The 17,879-nt window shown below is 35.8% G+C and overlaps 1 protein-coding gene across 3 annotated transcripts; it reads right to left on the bottom strand.

The window, feature by feature from the left end:
* Window positions 1–17,879, bottom strand: LOC127837790 (uncharacterized). 3 transcript variants are annotated; one of them, XM_052365179.1, is made up of 3 exons: window positions 17,491–17,879; window positions 1,052–2,064; window positions 1–419 (listed from the first exon to the last, which is right to left on the bottom strand). In XM_052365179.1, exons 1-3 carry the CDS (start codon window positions 17,823–17,825, stop codon window positions 58–60), a joined length of 1,710 nt encoding a protein of 569 aa, XP_052221139.1. In that variant the 5' UTR covers window positions 17,826–17,879; the 3' UTR covers window positions 1–57. The 3 variants fall into 3 exon arrangements, with proteins under 3 accessions (XP_052221139.1, XP_052221138.1, XP_052221137.1); XM_052365178.1 differs by lacking the exon at window positions 1,052–2,064 and adding an exon at window positions 13,740–14,752; XM_052365177.1 differs by lacking the exon at window positions 17,491–17,879 and adding an exon at window positions 4,806–5,191.

Consider the following 17,879-nt stretch of genomic DNA (forward strand, 5'->3'; position numbering starts at 1 on the left):
TAATAGTATACATTACGTAATGATGTAATTACTTTCTTTATTTGCTTTCTTTGTCAATTAAAAAGTCGGAACTGTTTTTGTTTTGAACTCATTGATGTTGTCGTGGCTCCAAAATCCAACTATTAGTTTTCTCGTTTCTTCATTAAAGAAGACAGATGCAGGTTTTGCAATGTCAACAGAGATGGTATTGAGGATTGTCTTGCCGACTGTATCCACTTGACTTATGGAGTTGTCACCACAGACGAAAACCTGCCCTGTGGCTGCCACATGTATGTTATCTGTAAGCCAGCCATGTTTGAATGCGGGATCCTGGAACGTAGCTGTGATTGTTCCATCCCTGGTCAGCGTGCGAAGCATGCCATTACTTAAGTCCGTCACATAGATCATCTTCCCATCAGGACTCACCCCAACACCTGCAACTAAATGAGGAATACAACTTACACAATCTGGCACGAAATCTTGAATATTAGTATTTCTTTCAGTATTAGCGTAAGCTCACTTATTCTCATATCAATAGTTAGCAAACAGTTATCGTTCAAATGTATAACCTTTAAATGGAAAAATACCTGAAATAAACAATAGGAAAACATATATTAAAAATACTAAATCAACTTTAAAAGAGTATTACGACTTTATAACATTAAAGACTTAAGCCAGTTATTCTTAAAATTATAAGAAATTTTGAAAAATTGTGACCGCATGTGATGCTTAGTGTGTTAAGCTTCTTTTGTTGTAAACAACATTATTAGTACATAACTCATTAATGTCATGATTGAGATACTTTGATAATTGAAATACCTGTCAAACAATTTTAATTGATCGGAGATGACGTTTTGGAACAGGACTAGAGTGCATGATTTCAATTAACGTCATTGTAACCCTTATAGAACATTAAAGTCGGTCCTTCACCATGTGCCTGCCCTATGTAATTAACAGCCGTATTGATACAATCTACGCTCAGATCTAATCTTTATCAAGTTCATGCATATGTAAACACAAAGTGCAAAGCATCCCTGATAAAAAGGAAAATAATAATGTACTCATATATCACCTGGGGATGGTCCAGTTCTATCTTCGTATAACTTCTTAACTAACCGTCCGTCCATTGTGTATTCGTACAACGCAGTACCGGAAGTCACAAACACTTCTGCATCGACATGCGCAATTCCATAACAGGCATGATTCATTTTTAGAACCTGTTTGCGTATAATCTTTCCGCCATCTACCCGTAAGAAATGAATCCCGTTAAGAGCATCGGCTATATATTGGCTTACAGTCACCGCCATTTCGAAGGAGGAAATGCTACACATGGACATCGGATAAGAAGGCAGCTGAACTTGATCAATCACCTTGTACGCCTGATTAAGGAGTTTCACACACTTATTGGTAAAGTCAGCAATAACGAGATCCCTGTTGGAAGTCGTAAATATACCCCTAATCGCACATGATAATTTATCAGTAGCTGTTCGAACATTATATTCTGACTTCTCCTCGATGCTGACAATCTTGTTTGGATCAACGTTATGTTGTGGATCGCCTATGATGATTTTCCCAAGATCAGTGCAGTCTGCAAGACATTGAATCAATTCACGGTTAGGCTGGAATTTAATATCAGTTCCATCCTTCTTGATCATGCGTTTTAGGAGTAAATCTGCTGCAGCAGTTTGATCAATACATTTTCTTAACGTAATAAACGTTCGTTCAGGTAGAGTATTGTCTTTGAGCTTAGCGCCAAATATCTTTAACTTTGAAATACATTCTAAGCATCGCTTGGTGTCATCTTCAATGGAATTATTTAAGCGCTCGTGAATTGATTCCAATTCTCTTATGGTGTTTTGCTGAAGTCGGTCAAGATTCTCGTTGATCTGTCGACGTTCATCAAGTATTTTTTCACAAATGTGTTCGTAAGAAGCTTTAAGTGATTTTATGTTATCTTTTCCTCTGTCCACCATATCCTTTAAACGCTTCTGCGACTTTTCTATTCCTTTCGTCACTTGAACAAGGCGTATACGTTGTGAGTTTGATTTGGCCTGTTCAGCCAATGTAAACACCTTACTGCATTGCCTGAAATGCAAATGTGCGTTAAACGGAACATATGGATGTAGATTATTCTGATTATTCTATGTCGAGTCTTACGTCATGCTGCTAATGTTGATGTTAATTAATGGCGATACTGGTGATGATGAAGATGTTGGTGGTGATGATTGTTGAACATGATGATAAAGGCGAAAGAGACGATGTTGTTGTTTTTTAATAGCAATAATGATAAACATAAATATTTAAATACTAACAACAATAATGATATTGATGATATAATAATGATAATAATACTAATACTACTAATAACAAAGACTGTTTGTAAAACATGCATGCCCCCCATTGTGGTGTCCATTAGTGGCAGCCATTGTGTGAATACATTTTTTGTCATTGTGACCTTGACCTTTGACCTAGTGACCTGAAAATCAATAGGGGTCATCTGCAAGTCATGATCAATGTACCTATGAAGTGTCATGATCCTAGGCAAAAGCGTTCTTGAGTTATCATCCGGAAACAATTTTACTGTTTCGGGTCACCGTGACATTGACCTTTGACCTAGTGACCTCAAAATCAATATGGGTCATCTGCGAATCATGATCAATGTACATAAGAAGTTTCATGATCCTAGGCATATGCGTTCTTGAGTTATCATCCAAAAACCATTTACCATTTCGGGTCACGGTGACCTTGACCTTTGACCTAGTGACCTCAAAATCGATAGGGGTCATCTGCGAGTCATGATCAATCTACCCATGCAGTTTCATGATCCTAGGCATATGCGTTCTTAAGTTATCATCCGAAAACCATTTTACTTTTTCGGTTCACCGTGACCTTGACCTTTGACCTAGTGACCTTAAATTCAATAGAGGTCATTTGCGAATCATGATCAATCTACCTATGAAGTTTCATAATCCTAGGAGTATGCGTTCTTGAGTTATCATCCAAAAATCATTTTACTATTTCGGGTCACCGTGACCTTGACCTTTGACCTTGTGACCTCAACATCAATAGGAATCATCTGCGAGTCATGATCAATCTACCTATGAAGTGTCATGATCCTAGGCGTATGCTTTCTTGAGTTATCATCCGAAAACCATTTTACTATTTCGGGTCACCGTGACCTTGACCTTTGACCTAGTGACCTCAAAATCAATAGGGGTCATTTGCGAGTCATGATGTATCTTACGATGAAGATTCATGATCCTAAGCGTATGCGTTTCTAAGTTATCATCCGGAAGCCATTTAACTATTTCGGGTCACCGTGACCTTTGACCTAGTGACCTCAAATTCAACAGGGGTCATTTGCGAGTCATGATCAATCTACCCATGAAGTTTCATGATCCTAGGCGTATGCGTTCTTGAGTTATCATCCGGAAACCATTTTACTATTTCGGGTCACCGTGACCTTGACCTTTGACCTAGTGACCTTAAAATCAATAGGGGTCATCTGCAAGTCATGATCAATGTACCTATGAAGTTTCATGATCCTAGACCCAAGCGTTCTTGAGTTATCATCCGGAAACCACATGGTGGACGGACCGACAGACCGACAGACCTACCGACAGACCGACCGACATGTGCAAAGCAATATACCCACTCTTCTTCGAAGGGGGGCATAATAATAGAAATAATAATCATAATAGCATATAATTATAGTAATTATTGTTATTATTAATATAACAATTATTATCATTAGTAGTAGTAGTATTTTTGTTATTACAGTCGTTTTTTTCATTATTTTGGGAATGGGGCCGTGCCGCTTATTATTGAGGAAGAGCATCGTTTTGACTAAAATTGGTTAACTAGTGTCGTTGATTTTTTGCTAACAAACACTTTAAAATTAAGAAGAAAAGTGATTTGAATATTATATTTACTAAGGTTCAACTTATGACGCTGGATTTACATTTAATTAAATATTGAAACATATTTATTAAAATGTTTGTGTGTGGAAACCTTCATAGGGATTTTTAGGACCCTTTTTGGACAGTAGTAGTAGTAGTAGTAGTAGTAGTAGTAGTAGTAGTAGTAGTAGTAGTAGTAGTAGTAGTAGTAGTTTAGTAGTAGTAGTAGAAGTAGTAGTAGCAGTAGTAGTAGTAGTAGTAGTAGTAGTAGTAGTAGTTGTAGTGGTAGTAGTAGTAGTATTAGTAGTAGTAGTAGTAGTAGTAGTAGTAGTAGTAGTAGTAGTAGTAGTAGTAGTAGTAGTAGTAGTAGTAGTAGTAGTAGTAGTGGAAACCTTCATAGGGATTTTAGAGTAGTAGCAGTAGTAGTAGTAGTAGTAGTAGTAGTAGTAGTAGTAGTAGTAGTAGTAGTAGTAGTAGTAGTAGTAGAAGTAGTAGTAGTAGTAGTAGTAGTAGTAGTAGTAGTAGTAGTAGTAGTAGTAGTAGTAGTGGAAACCTTCATAGGGATTTTTAGGACCCTTTTTGGACAGTAGTAGTAGTAGTAGATTTTTAGGACCCTTTTTGGACAGTAGTAGTAGTAGTGGTAGTAGTAGTGGTGGTGGTGGTGGTCGAGGTGGTGGTCGAGGCTGTGAAGGTGGTGGTAGTGGTGGTGATGGTGGTGGTGGTGGTGATGGTGGTGGTGGTGGTGGTCGTAGTAGTAGTAGTAGTAGTAGTAGTAGTAGTAGTAGTAGTAGTAGTAGTAGTAGTAGTAGTAATAGTAGTAGTAGTAGTTGTTGTAGTAGTAGTAGTATATATATACACACACAGTGACACATGAAACAGGTATGATTTGTACTTGGCCTTAACATAAATTTATATCTACACACTGACCTGTGTTTTAGAAGCAGACATAGATGACATAGCAACTGTTCATGATCTTCACAGAACATCGTTAGTCTCTCAGTCGTGTGCTCCTCACATAACTCTATAGTATCGTCCACTTTGTTCGCAACATACCAGCTTTCACCGTCAGATTTCGCTGACACCGCGTGATCCTTAAGTAGCTTTTTGTGCATTTTCACACATTCGTCGCAGTATGTTTTAAAACATATTTTACAATGAAACAGTCCTTCATTATGTATGCCATCCTCTTCGCAAACAGAACAACAAACGTCGTAAAATACGTCTGATCCCTTTTGCTGCGAAATGTTTAAGTTAGACGCCATTTTGTGATTTCTTTACTAAACCACTTTCGATTTCCATATGTCTTAACCGCGTGACGTGTTTACATACTTAGTAACTATTAAAGGTGCCTTTTCACAGATTTTGGCATGTATTGAAGTTTGCCATTAAATGCTTTATATTGATAAATGTTAACATTGGGTCTAAAAGCTCCAGTATAAAAACAATAATAAAATTAAAAAAATAAATAAAAGTAACCCTAAACTGGGCACGACACGAATCACTGAACCCTGGATTAAAAGTCTATCGCTGCGACCACTTGGCCATTCGTGCTCAAACAATCAGTGAGGTATTTTACACTTTCAATCGTTTTGCGTTGCAACGCTTTATAATTTTCAGGTTTTTAAATCGTGGAAAGATGCATATAATGGATATTTTAGAGCGTGGTAAATGATCAGTATTACTTACAAATATCATAACTACAGCAAAAATGTGCGATTCTGAAACAATTTATTTTTATTTCTTCAATTTACAAAAACGTGAAAATGCCCCTGTAAGTGATAAGTATATGTTTAACAGATTCGTAGGTCGGACTATTAGGCCAAATTTATTGTAGTTTGGTTTACGTATGGTTCATTCAAGGTTGAATACCAAATATATCCTATATAGCTGTACGAATATAAGACATGTTCAAACTGCTCATAAAGCGAACTTCGACTAGTGATTTAAATTTACGGTTAAGACAGTATATCTTGTAAGCAAACATTCTATGTTGACTTTGTATTTGTATATTTATAGGTGTGTGTCGCTTTCATCCTCCGTCAAGTGTTAATTTGTATTAGACTATTGCTTTGATATCTGCCTAATATAATGCTACATATATTTTTATATTCGTTCAACAGGAAGTTGCCATATCATTCAATGTTTGGAGGTTGGTCATATTACTCGGAATGAACTATAAAGACATCATTTTAGTAAACAAGGGTTAGATTTCGCCCTATTGGCGCAAAAAGGTACCTTGTGCCTTCTAATTTCAAATGGTACCATTTTCCACCCGGGGTGGGGGAAAGATTTTACAAAACAAACAATTTGGTTCCTAGATGTAACATATTTTAGACACAAAAGGCAATAAAACCCGCACAAAACTGATTCGACAAATAAAAGTCACCCGTAATATTCATTCCCGTTAAAAATGCAGCGTCGTAGCGATTTGTGTTTTCATTATCCCTTTCAAAATGGAACGGAGAGGTATGGTTTACAAAATAACAGGTTACAGTTTTGTAACTTATCAGGCTCAGCACGAATTATTTATTATAAACCTGATTTATACAAATACTATTGGGCAGTTACCCGTTATTCTCTATATACAGTAATATAATATTCCACATGACAATCGTAGATTCTAATTGTGCTATTTACCGTCTTTTTACCGTCGTGGTATCGACCTATCTATCAAATGTGAAGTACTACGTAGGTCATGTTAACAACCTTTCTATCTCATGTTAAGTACTAAGTAGTTCATGGTAAGGGTTTAACAATCTTGTGGGAAGTAAAAGTCAATAATGGAAACGACAATCCAATCTCGTGTGAAGTACTAAGTAGGTCATGGTAACGATATACCTATCTCATTTGAACGAGATAACCCACACGAGTTCATAACGGAATGCATCCAAATCTTTTCGATGCAGTCTGTAAAGCATTGCTAACAGCGACTCTGAAATATACAATTATGTAAATCAACCTTGCATCAGCCTTTTTGAATCATGTGTTAAACAACATCATATATATCACCAGTTAACTTTGAGCAGAAGGATTTTTGTGCATTTGAAGACATCTGAGGAGTTTTGAGACAAATGTAAAATGTGAGGGCCCGGTTTAAATACATAACCTACCGACACGTTTTTAGCTTTCTGCGTGACATCATTGTTTAAGCATGCCTTGTTACAACATGAAAGAAAACTTATAACTTAATATTTCATTATCTAAAGCAATTATAAACAAGTTAACTATTGATGCAAAGCATCAAAGGGCGTCGGGAATTTCAGTGTAAAAGGCACTCAATGAAGTAACATGGAACGATTTTTTTTCTACTGTAAATATTAAAAATATTGGCCGATTATTTTAATCAAAATAGAAAAATATACTGGTATAACCATTATCTATGATTTTGTGTTATAACCCCCAAATGGGTGGCAGACGTTCCCCTCCCCCTCCAAGACGTTTTCTCCCCAGACGTTTCACCCCCCCCCCCCCCCATTTTTGTGGTGAAACGTCTACATAATATGAAAATATGTATTTGAAGTAGTTATTTGTAATAATGAATTTTATGTGTTTTAATAATTAATGATTAAAAAAATGCTGTAAGTTGTGTCCTGAGTGATTAAAATATTAATTAATGATTTTTTTATGGTTGTTTTTATAAGTGCCTGAAATTTTTCTTTCTTTTATTAAGATCATTAAAAAATTGAGTAAAAGCACAGCTTTGAAGTTCTTTGATGGTAATTTTCAGTAGAATACTATCATACAAATGAAACAATTATAACTATTGTATTAATGGATTGCATAAAAGCACACATTTGATGTTCTTTGATGATCATTTTAAGTGGAATAGTATGTTGCAAAGTAAACAATTATTGAATTAATGAATTCATTTTGCTACAAATTCAATTTTACCTAATACTAAACATACTGTATTAATATCTGTAGTATTACATACGAGTCGCCGCACTTCATTGCGACACCAATCATGTGACCACTGAGGTGTGGCAAGTCTTTACCCCAGGGGCATTATTTGAAGAAACTTAATATATGACTACTAAATTTTAGCCCTGACCATTGTGGTTTTAGAGATGAAGAATTTTGTAGTTTCCACTGTGTGTTCATCTGGAAAGCAAGTTACCCCAGTGCAGAGCCAATTTTGACCGCAGGGGTATAACTTAAAAAACGTTGTAGAGCATCATCGTATGATTTTAAATATTGAAGCCCTCACTCTTTTGGTTTTTATAGATTTGTACAGTTTTCATGTTTGAAAATAATTTTTTTTGATCATGCGACCTACATATGAAAAGGACTGGAACAATTTTAACAAATTAAAAAGAGATGCATCAGAGGATCACACCTGTCAAGTAATTGTTTAATTTTACAACTGCTCAAAGGGAGAAGTCGTTAACAGAAAAAGTGTACACATGCACCTCAAATACTCAAGTACGATGGACATCACGGTATCCCAAAAGTTCCACATGAGTACCTTTTGTTCTGTGAGCATGGTCTATATTTCCGATTTGGCAAAAACTTAAATGCCTGAAGTGCTAAAGAACACGCTTTATTAAATGGTGTTTATTTGTTATTTATTTACTTAAACCTTGATCCGACCCAACCCGAAAATACCAACCTGAAGTCAATGTTTGACATCTTTGGACCATTGTTCCCATTATAGTTTGTGTAACATATCGAGGCTGTGTGAACAAAGTAGGATTGTATGAAGCAGGGTCAGCCAGGGCATCTAATTAAACAAAAAGACTCAAATAAACCATAAAATAGCAGTTGTTTTATTGTTCTAATTTCATGTCAAAATCAATTCACACTTTAATATACATTTCAAAACGCAGCTATAATATACGACCATGTCAATATCTGACTGGACCATCACGCAAACAGCAGGAGAAAGTCATTGCATGATTAGGCTGAAAATATTACACACAAATGAATACATATTAAGTCTTTAATAGACAGAGATATTTGCCTCCATTTGTGTCAAATAGTTATTAAACATAATCACAGAAAGACCATGTTCACATTTGGTGACGTAATAACACCATGCTATCATACCACGCCTACGCTAATTGGGCCATGTCATAATAAACACCATACAATACATTGATCTGATGACATAATAACTGCCCTACTCAACTTGTGAACTTGTGATGTCATGATGACTTTACAGATCCATCAACATGTGTCGTCATGATGACCTTGTAAATGACATGTCATAGTAGTGACAAATACTCCTCGATGAGCGCATGAAGTAATATGCAGCATGTGCTAACAACCAAAAAAAGGGACCTTTTAGCGTAGCCAGTTTTGTCACCAAGGATGATTTTTTAACAATGATGACCACAATACACTGCTAGATATGAAAACTAGAATGACAGACACTGCAACGAGTTGTAATGGATTGTTAATGTAGAGGATATTTGTTGGATTTGTTAAAATATTGATTTAAATTCACGAGTGATCATAAAAAAATATTTTTCTATGATGACTTGTGAATTTAAATCGATATTCCATCAACCAAATTCAACAAATTTTCATCTTATTTTATGATTAAAAATGATAATTTCTGTATTTTGCTGAAATAATGACGTCTTAACGTCATGTAACCACGTCATCTCACAGTTCAAAATGTGACAGGCCAATCAGATAAAACATATTTTTCAAAGATTATCTCACAGAACAACATTGAAATTTTCATGGTTAATTTCACTGTTTGAACCAGTGAATTATCAATTTTAATTCACTGACATTTCTCTATCAACCAATGGAAAGCATAAAATTTCTGTATTTGTTATCACATACCATGATAATTTACATCTTCAGAGACACTTTCAAAACAAGATGTGTTTGTGAAACACTATGTCCCCGTATATGACGTTTGACCTTGAAGGATGACCTTGACCTTGACCAATCACCACTCAAAATGTGCAGCTCCATGAGATACACATGCATGTCAAATATAAAATTGCTAGCTTCAATATTGCAGAAGTGACATTACATGAGCAATTTTGACCCATATATATGACCTTGAAGGATGACCTTGACCTTTCACCACTCAAAATGTGCAGCTCCATGAGATACACATGCATGCCAAATATCAAGTTGCTATCTTCAATATTGCAAAAGTAGTCATAAAATGAGCGATTTCGGCCACATATATTTGACCTCTGACCTTGAAGGATGACCTTGACCTTGACCTTTTACCACTCAAAATGTGCAGCTCCATGAGATACACATGCATGTAAAATATCAAGTTGCTATCTTGAATATTGAAATATTGCAAAAGTGTACATTAAATGAGCAATTTTGAACCATATATTTGACCTTTGACCTTGAAGGATGACCTTGACCTTCCACCACTGAAAATGTGCAGCTCCATGAGATACATATGCATGCCAAATATCAAGTTGCTATCTTCAATATTGCAAAAGTTATTGCAAATGTTAAAGTTGACGCAAACCAACAGACCAACCAACCAACAGACCAACAGACAAGGCAAAAACAATACTTATTCGTTCAAAATGGGGGCGTATAGTTATGATAAACAAAAAATAGGCTACCTATCGTTATGTAAAATATCAGGCTCGACACGAATAAAAAGAGGCTCGGCAAGCCTCGCCATTTATTTATTCTTAGCCTCTTAACCTGTTATTCTCTTTGTTCATACTTGATAAGTTTGTTTTATTACGTATACCGGAAGTTGTTATATGAGTCAATGCTTCGACGCAAGTCATATTACTACTGAACAACACAAACAATTTGATACCAATTTGTTATATATTGTAGACACAAAATGCAACACACACATTTAAAACAAAAACAAACCGAAAGTGCTCATTACGTCTTAGTAAACAAATCAAACGTCATAAACATATTCAAGTTATTGTTGTTGTTTTTTAAATTAAGCTTGATTATATTTCATGATTTCTTTAAAAATCCTTACTTGAATTTATAATAAACATAAAAAAGGCTCGGAACGTATAAAACAACAACTCGGCAAGCCTCGCCTTTCACTTTTTTGTTCGCCTAAATACCTAATAGATTACACAACTACATGGCAGTAACCTGTTATTCTCTATGTACTGATCTATGCCCAGATACAAATTCACGCAGTTAATCAAGTGAAATGTACATTACACTTAAAGAATAGATGCAATGACACGTTGAAGTGTTTATCTTGAAACAAGGTAGATAGCTCAAGACTTGGTTTGATGCAAAGTTTAAACAAATTGACAAAATTCTGCAGGTGAATCACACTATTGACATAATTTTCACATTCCTTCAAGAATGGTAGTATTGTTTCACATTATCAATTGATCAATATATACCAGAAATATTAACCTTTTTAATTATTGACGCTAAAAATAAACTACTCGGTAGTTATAAATGGAATTTTTATATGTAATCCCTGCTTACAATGACTGACCAACAATGGGTAGGATGATGTTATTCAGTCAGCTTTTAAATATGTCCAAATTCCCATTAAGAATATTGTCTATCCATTCGGAACAAAAACAAAAAAAGGGACTCTAAACGGTGATTTTCATTTATGAAATACAAAAACTACAACATTTGAAAGATAGAAGTTCCTTAAGGCTTTGATTGACTTCGTGATAAGTACAAATTCTAACAACAATACACTATCTGTATATGATATAACGACGAGAACCGGATATGATACAATAAAATTGTGAATGATAACCACGTCATAATCATTCATAATCGTATTACTCTAAATATTTCGTATGCAATTGCTCTTTATTTTACAGCTACTAGCAAAAAGCAATATTATTTACATATTCACTCACAATCATTACTAACAATTTTTCAATTTTCAAATGTTTTTGCAGATGAAATATATTATGGAGTCAAATATCTTATACACGATATAGTCAACAAAGTCTACACAGCGAAGGCAGTATAGCGATTTTCTAATAATGGCCCTTGTGCGCTCATCTGAGTTCAAGTATTTTACCAAGTTATCTAGTTTTTAACCACACCTGACCCGGATTCAAACCTGACCTTTATATTGTCATATAAACATTTTGTCCTGGTTTCTTCAAGAATGAGTCATATATTGGGCCTTTAGATTAGTAATAAGGTTTTTCAAAGATTTGACCTGGTGACCTAGGTTTGGGAAGCAAGGGACCCAGATTCAATCTTGGCCTAGACAATGTCAGGATTACAATTCCGGCAAAGTTTTATCATGAATGAGTAATAAATAAGGCCTTAAAGTGGTAACAATTGTGTCTTTTTTAAACATTTAACATGGTCACCTATTTTTACGCTAACGTGACTCAGATTAATTCATTGTCCAGATAAATATGCTGACCAAGTTTAATCAAGATCGGATAAAACATGTAACCTCTAGAATGTTAATGAGCTAATAGTTGATGACACACAAAGCACAATACACGCTGAAAGAAAACGGGCGTAGGGTGATTACAATAGCTTGCCTTGACCACTTCATGCTCAGGTGAGCTGACTAGAATGAATGCCATTATTTCCATGTTTTGATCAGGTCTAATTGTAGCTAATCTGACTGTCATGACTATAACTAAGACACATTTTAAATGACGATATGAAATTAAATCTGAATAACAGTCTAAAAAACTTTAATACATACAAAAACAAAGATGCACTTCAAAACCAAAATTCAATGTTATTAATAAATTCACAACCGTTTACCGAAAGTAAATTACATGCACTACGTAAATTCCGTTCATGAAAAATTGTACAAAAAAGAAAATAATAAAAAGGTTGAATTTAATTATTAAAGCTTCTTAATTTATTTAAATAGAAATTCGGTTAATAATGAATAATAGTATAAATTACGTAATGCTGTAATTACTTTCTTTATTTGCTTTCTTTGTCAATTAAAAAGTCGGAACTGTTTTTGTTTTGAACTCATTGATGTTGTCGTGGCTCCAAAATCCAACTATTAGTTTTCTCGTTTCTTCATTAAAGAAGACAGATGCAGGTTTTGCAATGTCAACAGAGATGGTATTGAGGATTGTCTTGCCGACTGTATCCACTTGACTTATGGAGTTGTCACCACAGACGAAAACCTGCCCTGTGGCTGCCACATGTATGTTATCTGTAAGCCAGCCATGTTTGAATGCGGGATCCTGGAACGTAGCTGTGATTGTTCCATCCCTGGTCAGCGTGCGAAGCATGCCATTACTTAAGTCCGTCACATAGATCATCTTCCCATCAGGACTCACCCCAACACCTGCAACTAAATGAGGAATACAACTTACACAATCTGGCACGAAATCTTGAATATTAGTATTTCTTTCAGTATTAGCGTAAGCTCACTTATTCTCATATCAATAGTTAGCAAACAGTTATCGTTCAAATGTATAACCTTTAAATGGAAAAATACCTGAAATAAACAATAGGAAAACATATATTAAAAATACTAAATCAACTTTAAAAGAGTATTACGACTTTATAACATTAAAGACTTAAGCCAGTTATTCTTAAAATTATAAGAAATTTTGAAAAATTGTGACCGCATGTGATGCTTAGTGTGTTAAGCTTCTTTTGTTGTAAACAACATTATTAGTACATAACTCATTAATGTCATGATTGAGATACTTTGATAATTGAAATACCTGTCAAACAATTTTAATTGATCGGAGATGACGTTTTGGAACAGGACTAGAGTGCATGATTTCAATTAACGTCATTGTAACCCTTATAGAACATTAAAGTCGGTCCTTCACCATGTGCCTGCCCTATGTAATTAACAGCCGTATTGATACAATCTACGCTCAGATCTCATCTTTATCAAGTTCATGCATATGTAAACACAAAGTGCAAAGCATCCCTGATAAAAAGGAAAATAATAATGTACTCATATATCACCTGGGGATGGTCCAGTTCTATCTTCGTATAACTTCTTAACTAACCGTCCGTCCATTGTGTATTCGTACAACGCAGTACCGGAAGTCACAAACACTTCTGCATCGACATGCGCAATTCCATAACAGGCATGATTCATTTTTAGAACCTGTTTGCGTATAATCTTTCCGCCATCTACCCGTAAGAAATGAATCCCGTTAAGAGCATCGGCTATATATTGGCTTACAGTCACCGCCATTTCGAAGGAGGAAATGCTACACATGGACATCGGATAAGAAGGCAGCTGAACTTGATCAATCACCTTGTACGCCTGATTAAGGAGTTTCACACACTTATTGGTAAAGTCAGCAATAACGAGATCCCTGTTGGAAGTCGTAAATATACCCCTAATCGCACATGATAATTTATCAGTAGCTGTTCGAACATTATATTCTGACTTCTCCTCGATGCTGACAATCTTGTTTGGATCAACGTTATGTTGTGGATCGCCTATGATGATTTTCCCAAGATCAGTGCAGTCTGCAAGACATTGAATCAATTCACGGTTAGGCTGGAATTTAATATCAGTTCCATCCTTCTTGATCATGCGTTTTAGGAGTAAATCTGCTGCAGCAGTTTGATCAATACATTTTCTTAACGTAATAAACGTTCGTTCAGGTAGAGTATTGTCTTTGAGCTTAGCGCCAAATATCTTTAACTTTGAAATACATTCTAAGCATCGCTTGGTGTCATCTTCAATGGAATTATTTAAGCGCTCGTGAATTGATTCCAATTCTCTTATGGTGTTTTGCTGAAGTCGGTCAAGATTCTCGTTGATCTGTCGACGTTCATCAAGTATTTTTTCACAAATTTGTTCGTAAGAAGCTTTAAGTGATTTTATGTTATCTTTTCCTCTGTCCACCATATCCTTTAAACGCTTCTGCGACTTTTCTATTCCTTTCGTCACTTGAACAAGGCGTATACGTTGTGAGTTTGATTTGGCCTGTTCAGCCAATGTAAACACCTTACTGCATTGCCTGAAATGCAAATGTGCGTTAAACGGAACATATGGATGTAGATTATTCTGATTATTCTATGTCGAGTCTTACGTCATGCTGCTAATGTTGATGTTAATTAATGGCGATACTGGTGATGATGAAGATGTTGGTGGTGATGATTGTTGAACATGATGATAAAGGCGAAAGAGACGATGTTGTTGTTTTTTAATAGCAATAATGATAAACATAAATATTTAAATACTAACAACAATAATGATATTGATGATATAATAATGATAATAATACTAATACTACTAATAACAAAGACTGTTTGTAAAACATGCATGCCCCCCATTGTGGTGTCCATTAGTGGCAGCCATTGTGTGAATACATTTTTTGTCATTGTGACCTTGACCTTTGACCTAGTGACCTGAAAATCAATAGGGGTCATCTGCAAGTCATGATCAATGTACCTATGAAGTGTCATGATCCTAGGCAAAAGCGTTCTTGAGTTATCATCCGGAAACAATTTTACTGTTTCGGGTCACCGTGACATTGACCTTTGACCTAGTGACCTCAAAATCAATATGGGTCATCTGCGAATCATGATCAATGTACATAAGAAGTTTCATGATCCTAGGCATATGCGTTCTTGAGTTATCATCCAAAAACCATTTACCATTTCGGGTCACGGTGACCTTGACCTTTGACCTAGTGACCTCAAAATCGATAGGGGTCATCTGCGAGTCATGATCAATCTACCCATGCAGTTTCATGATCCTAGGCATATGCGTTCTTGAGTTATCATCCGAAAACCATTTTACTTTTTCGGTTCACCGTGACCTTGACCTTTGACCTAGTGACCTTAAATTCAATAGAGGTCATTTGCGAATCATGATCAATCTACCTATGAAGTTTCATAATCCTAGGAGTATGCGTTCTTGAGTTATCATCCAAAAATCATTTTACTATTTCGGGTCACCGTGACCTTGACCTTTGACCTTGTGACCTCAACATCAATAGGAATCATCTGCGAGTCATGATCAATCTACCTATGAAGTGTCATGATCCTAGGCGTATGCTTTCTTGAGTTATCATCCGAAAACCATTTTACTATTTCGGGTCACCGTGACCTTGACCTTTGACCTAGTGACCTCAAAATCAATAGGGGTCATTTGCGAGTCATGATGTATCTTACGATGAAGATTCATGATCCTAAGCGTATGCGTTTCTAAGTTATCATCCGGAAGCCATTTAACTATTTCGGGTCACCGTGACCTTTGACCTAGTGACCTCAAATTCAACAGGGGTCATTTGCGAGTCATGATCAATCTACCCATGAAGTTTCATGATCCTAGGCGTATGCGTTCTTGAGTTATCATCCGGAAACCATTTTACTATTTCGGGTCACCGTGACCTTGACCTTTGACCTAGTGACCTTAAAATCAATAGGGGTCATCTGCAAGTCATGATCAATGTACCTATGAAGTTTCATGATCCTAGACCCAAGCGTTCTTGAGTTATCATCCGGAAACCACATGGTGGACGGACCGACAGACCGACAGACCTACCGACAGACCGACCGACATGTGCAAAGCAATATACCCACTCTTCTTCGAAGGGGGGCATAATAATAGAAATAATAATCATAATAGCATATAATTATAGTAATTATTGTTATTATTAATATAACAATTATTATCATTAGTAGTAGTAGTATTTTTGTTATTACAGTCGTTTTTTTCATTATTTTGGGAATGGGGCCGTGCCGCTTATTATTGAGGAAGAGCATCGTTTTGACTAAAATTGGTTAACTAGTGTCGTTGATTTTTTGCTAACAAACACTTTAAAATTAAGAAGAAAAGTGATTTGAATATTATATTTACTAAGGTTCAACTTATGACGCTGGATTTACATTTAATTAAATATTGAAACATATTTATTAAAATGTTTTTGTGTGGAAACCTTCATAGGGATTTTTAGGACCCTTTTTGGACAGTAGTAGTAGTAGTAGTAGTAGTAGTAGTAGTAGTAGTAGTAGTAGTAGTAGTAGTAGTAGTAGTAGTAGTAGTAGTTTAGTAGTAGTAGTAGAAGTAGTAGTAGCAGTAGTAGTAGTAGTAGTAGTAGTAGTAGTAGTAGTTGTAGTGGTAGTAGTAGTAGTATTAGTAGTAGTAGTAGTAGTAGTAGTAGTAGTAGTAGTAGTAGTAGTAGTAGTAGTAGTAGTAGTAGTAGTAGTAGTGGAAACCTTCATAGGGATTTTAGAGTAGTAGCAGTAGTAGTAGTAGTAGTAGTAGTAGTAGTAGTAGTAGTAGTAGTAGTAGTAGTAGTAGTAGTAGTAGAAGTAGTAGTAGTAGTAGTAGTAGTAGTAGTAGTAGTAGTAGTAGTAGTAGTAGTAGTAGTGGAAACCTTCATAGGGATTTTTAGGACCCTTTTTGGACAGTAGTAGTAGTAGTAGTAGTAGTAGATTTTTAGGACCCTTTTTGGACAGTAGTAGTAGTAGTGGTAGTAGTAGTGGTGGTGGTGGTGGTCGAGGTGGTGGTCGAGGCTGTGAAGGTGGTGGTAGTGGTGGTGATGGTGGTGGTGATGGTGGTGGTGGTGGTGGTCGTAGTAGTAGTAGTAGTAGTAGTAGTAGTAGTAGTAGTAGTAGTAGTAGTAGTAGTAATAGTAGTAGTAGTAGTTGTTGTAGTAGTAGTAGTATATATATACACACACAGTGACACATGAAACAGGTATGATTTGTACTTGGCCTTAACATAAATTTATATCTACACACCGACCTGTGTTTTAGAAGCAGACATAGATGACATAGCAACTGTTCATGATCTTCACAGAACCTCGTTAGTCTCTCAGTCGTGTGCTCCTCACATAACTCTATAGTATCGTCCACTTTGTTCGCAACATACCAGCTTTCACCGTCAGATTTCGCTGACACCGCGTGATCCTTAAGTAGCTTTTTGTGCATTTTCACACATTCGTCGCAGTATGTTTTAAAACATATTTTACAATGAAACAGTCCTTCATTATGTATGCCATCCTCTTCGCAAACAGAACAACAAACGTCGTAAAATACGTCTGATCCCTTTTGCTGCGAAATGTTTAAGTTAGACGCCATTTTGTGATTTCTTTACTAAACCACTTTCGATTTCCATATGTCTTAACCGCGTGA

Source organism: Dreissena polymorpha, chromosome 7 (assembly GCF_020536995.1).
Source record: "Dreissena polymorpha isolate Duluth1 chromosome 7, UMN_Dpol_1.0, whole genome shotgun sequence".
NCBI lineage: Eukaryota > Metazoa > Mollusca > Bivalvia > Myida > Dreissenidae > Dreissena > Dreissena polymorpha.

What these genes read in the sequence shown, in the direction of transcription:
- LOC127837790 (XM_052365179.1), bottom strand. Translation starts at nt 17,825, where the DNA reads ATGGCGTCTAACTTAAACATTTCGCAGCAAAAGGGATCAGACGTATTT. An exon ending in TGTCTGCTTCTAAAACACAG is followed by an intron (nt 2,065 to 17,490) that starts GTCGGTGTGTAG and finishes TTTGCATTTCAG; the next exon opens with GCAATGCAGTAAGGTGTTTA. An exon ending in TAGAACTGGACCATCCCCAG is followed by an intron (nt 420 to 1,051) that starts GTGATATATGAG and finishes TTCCTCATTTAG; the next exon opens with TTGCAGGTGTTGGGGTGAGT.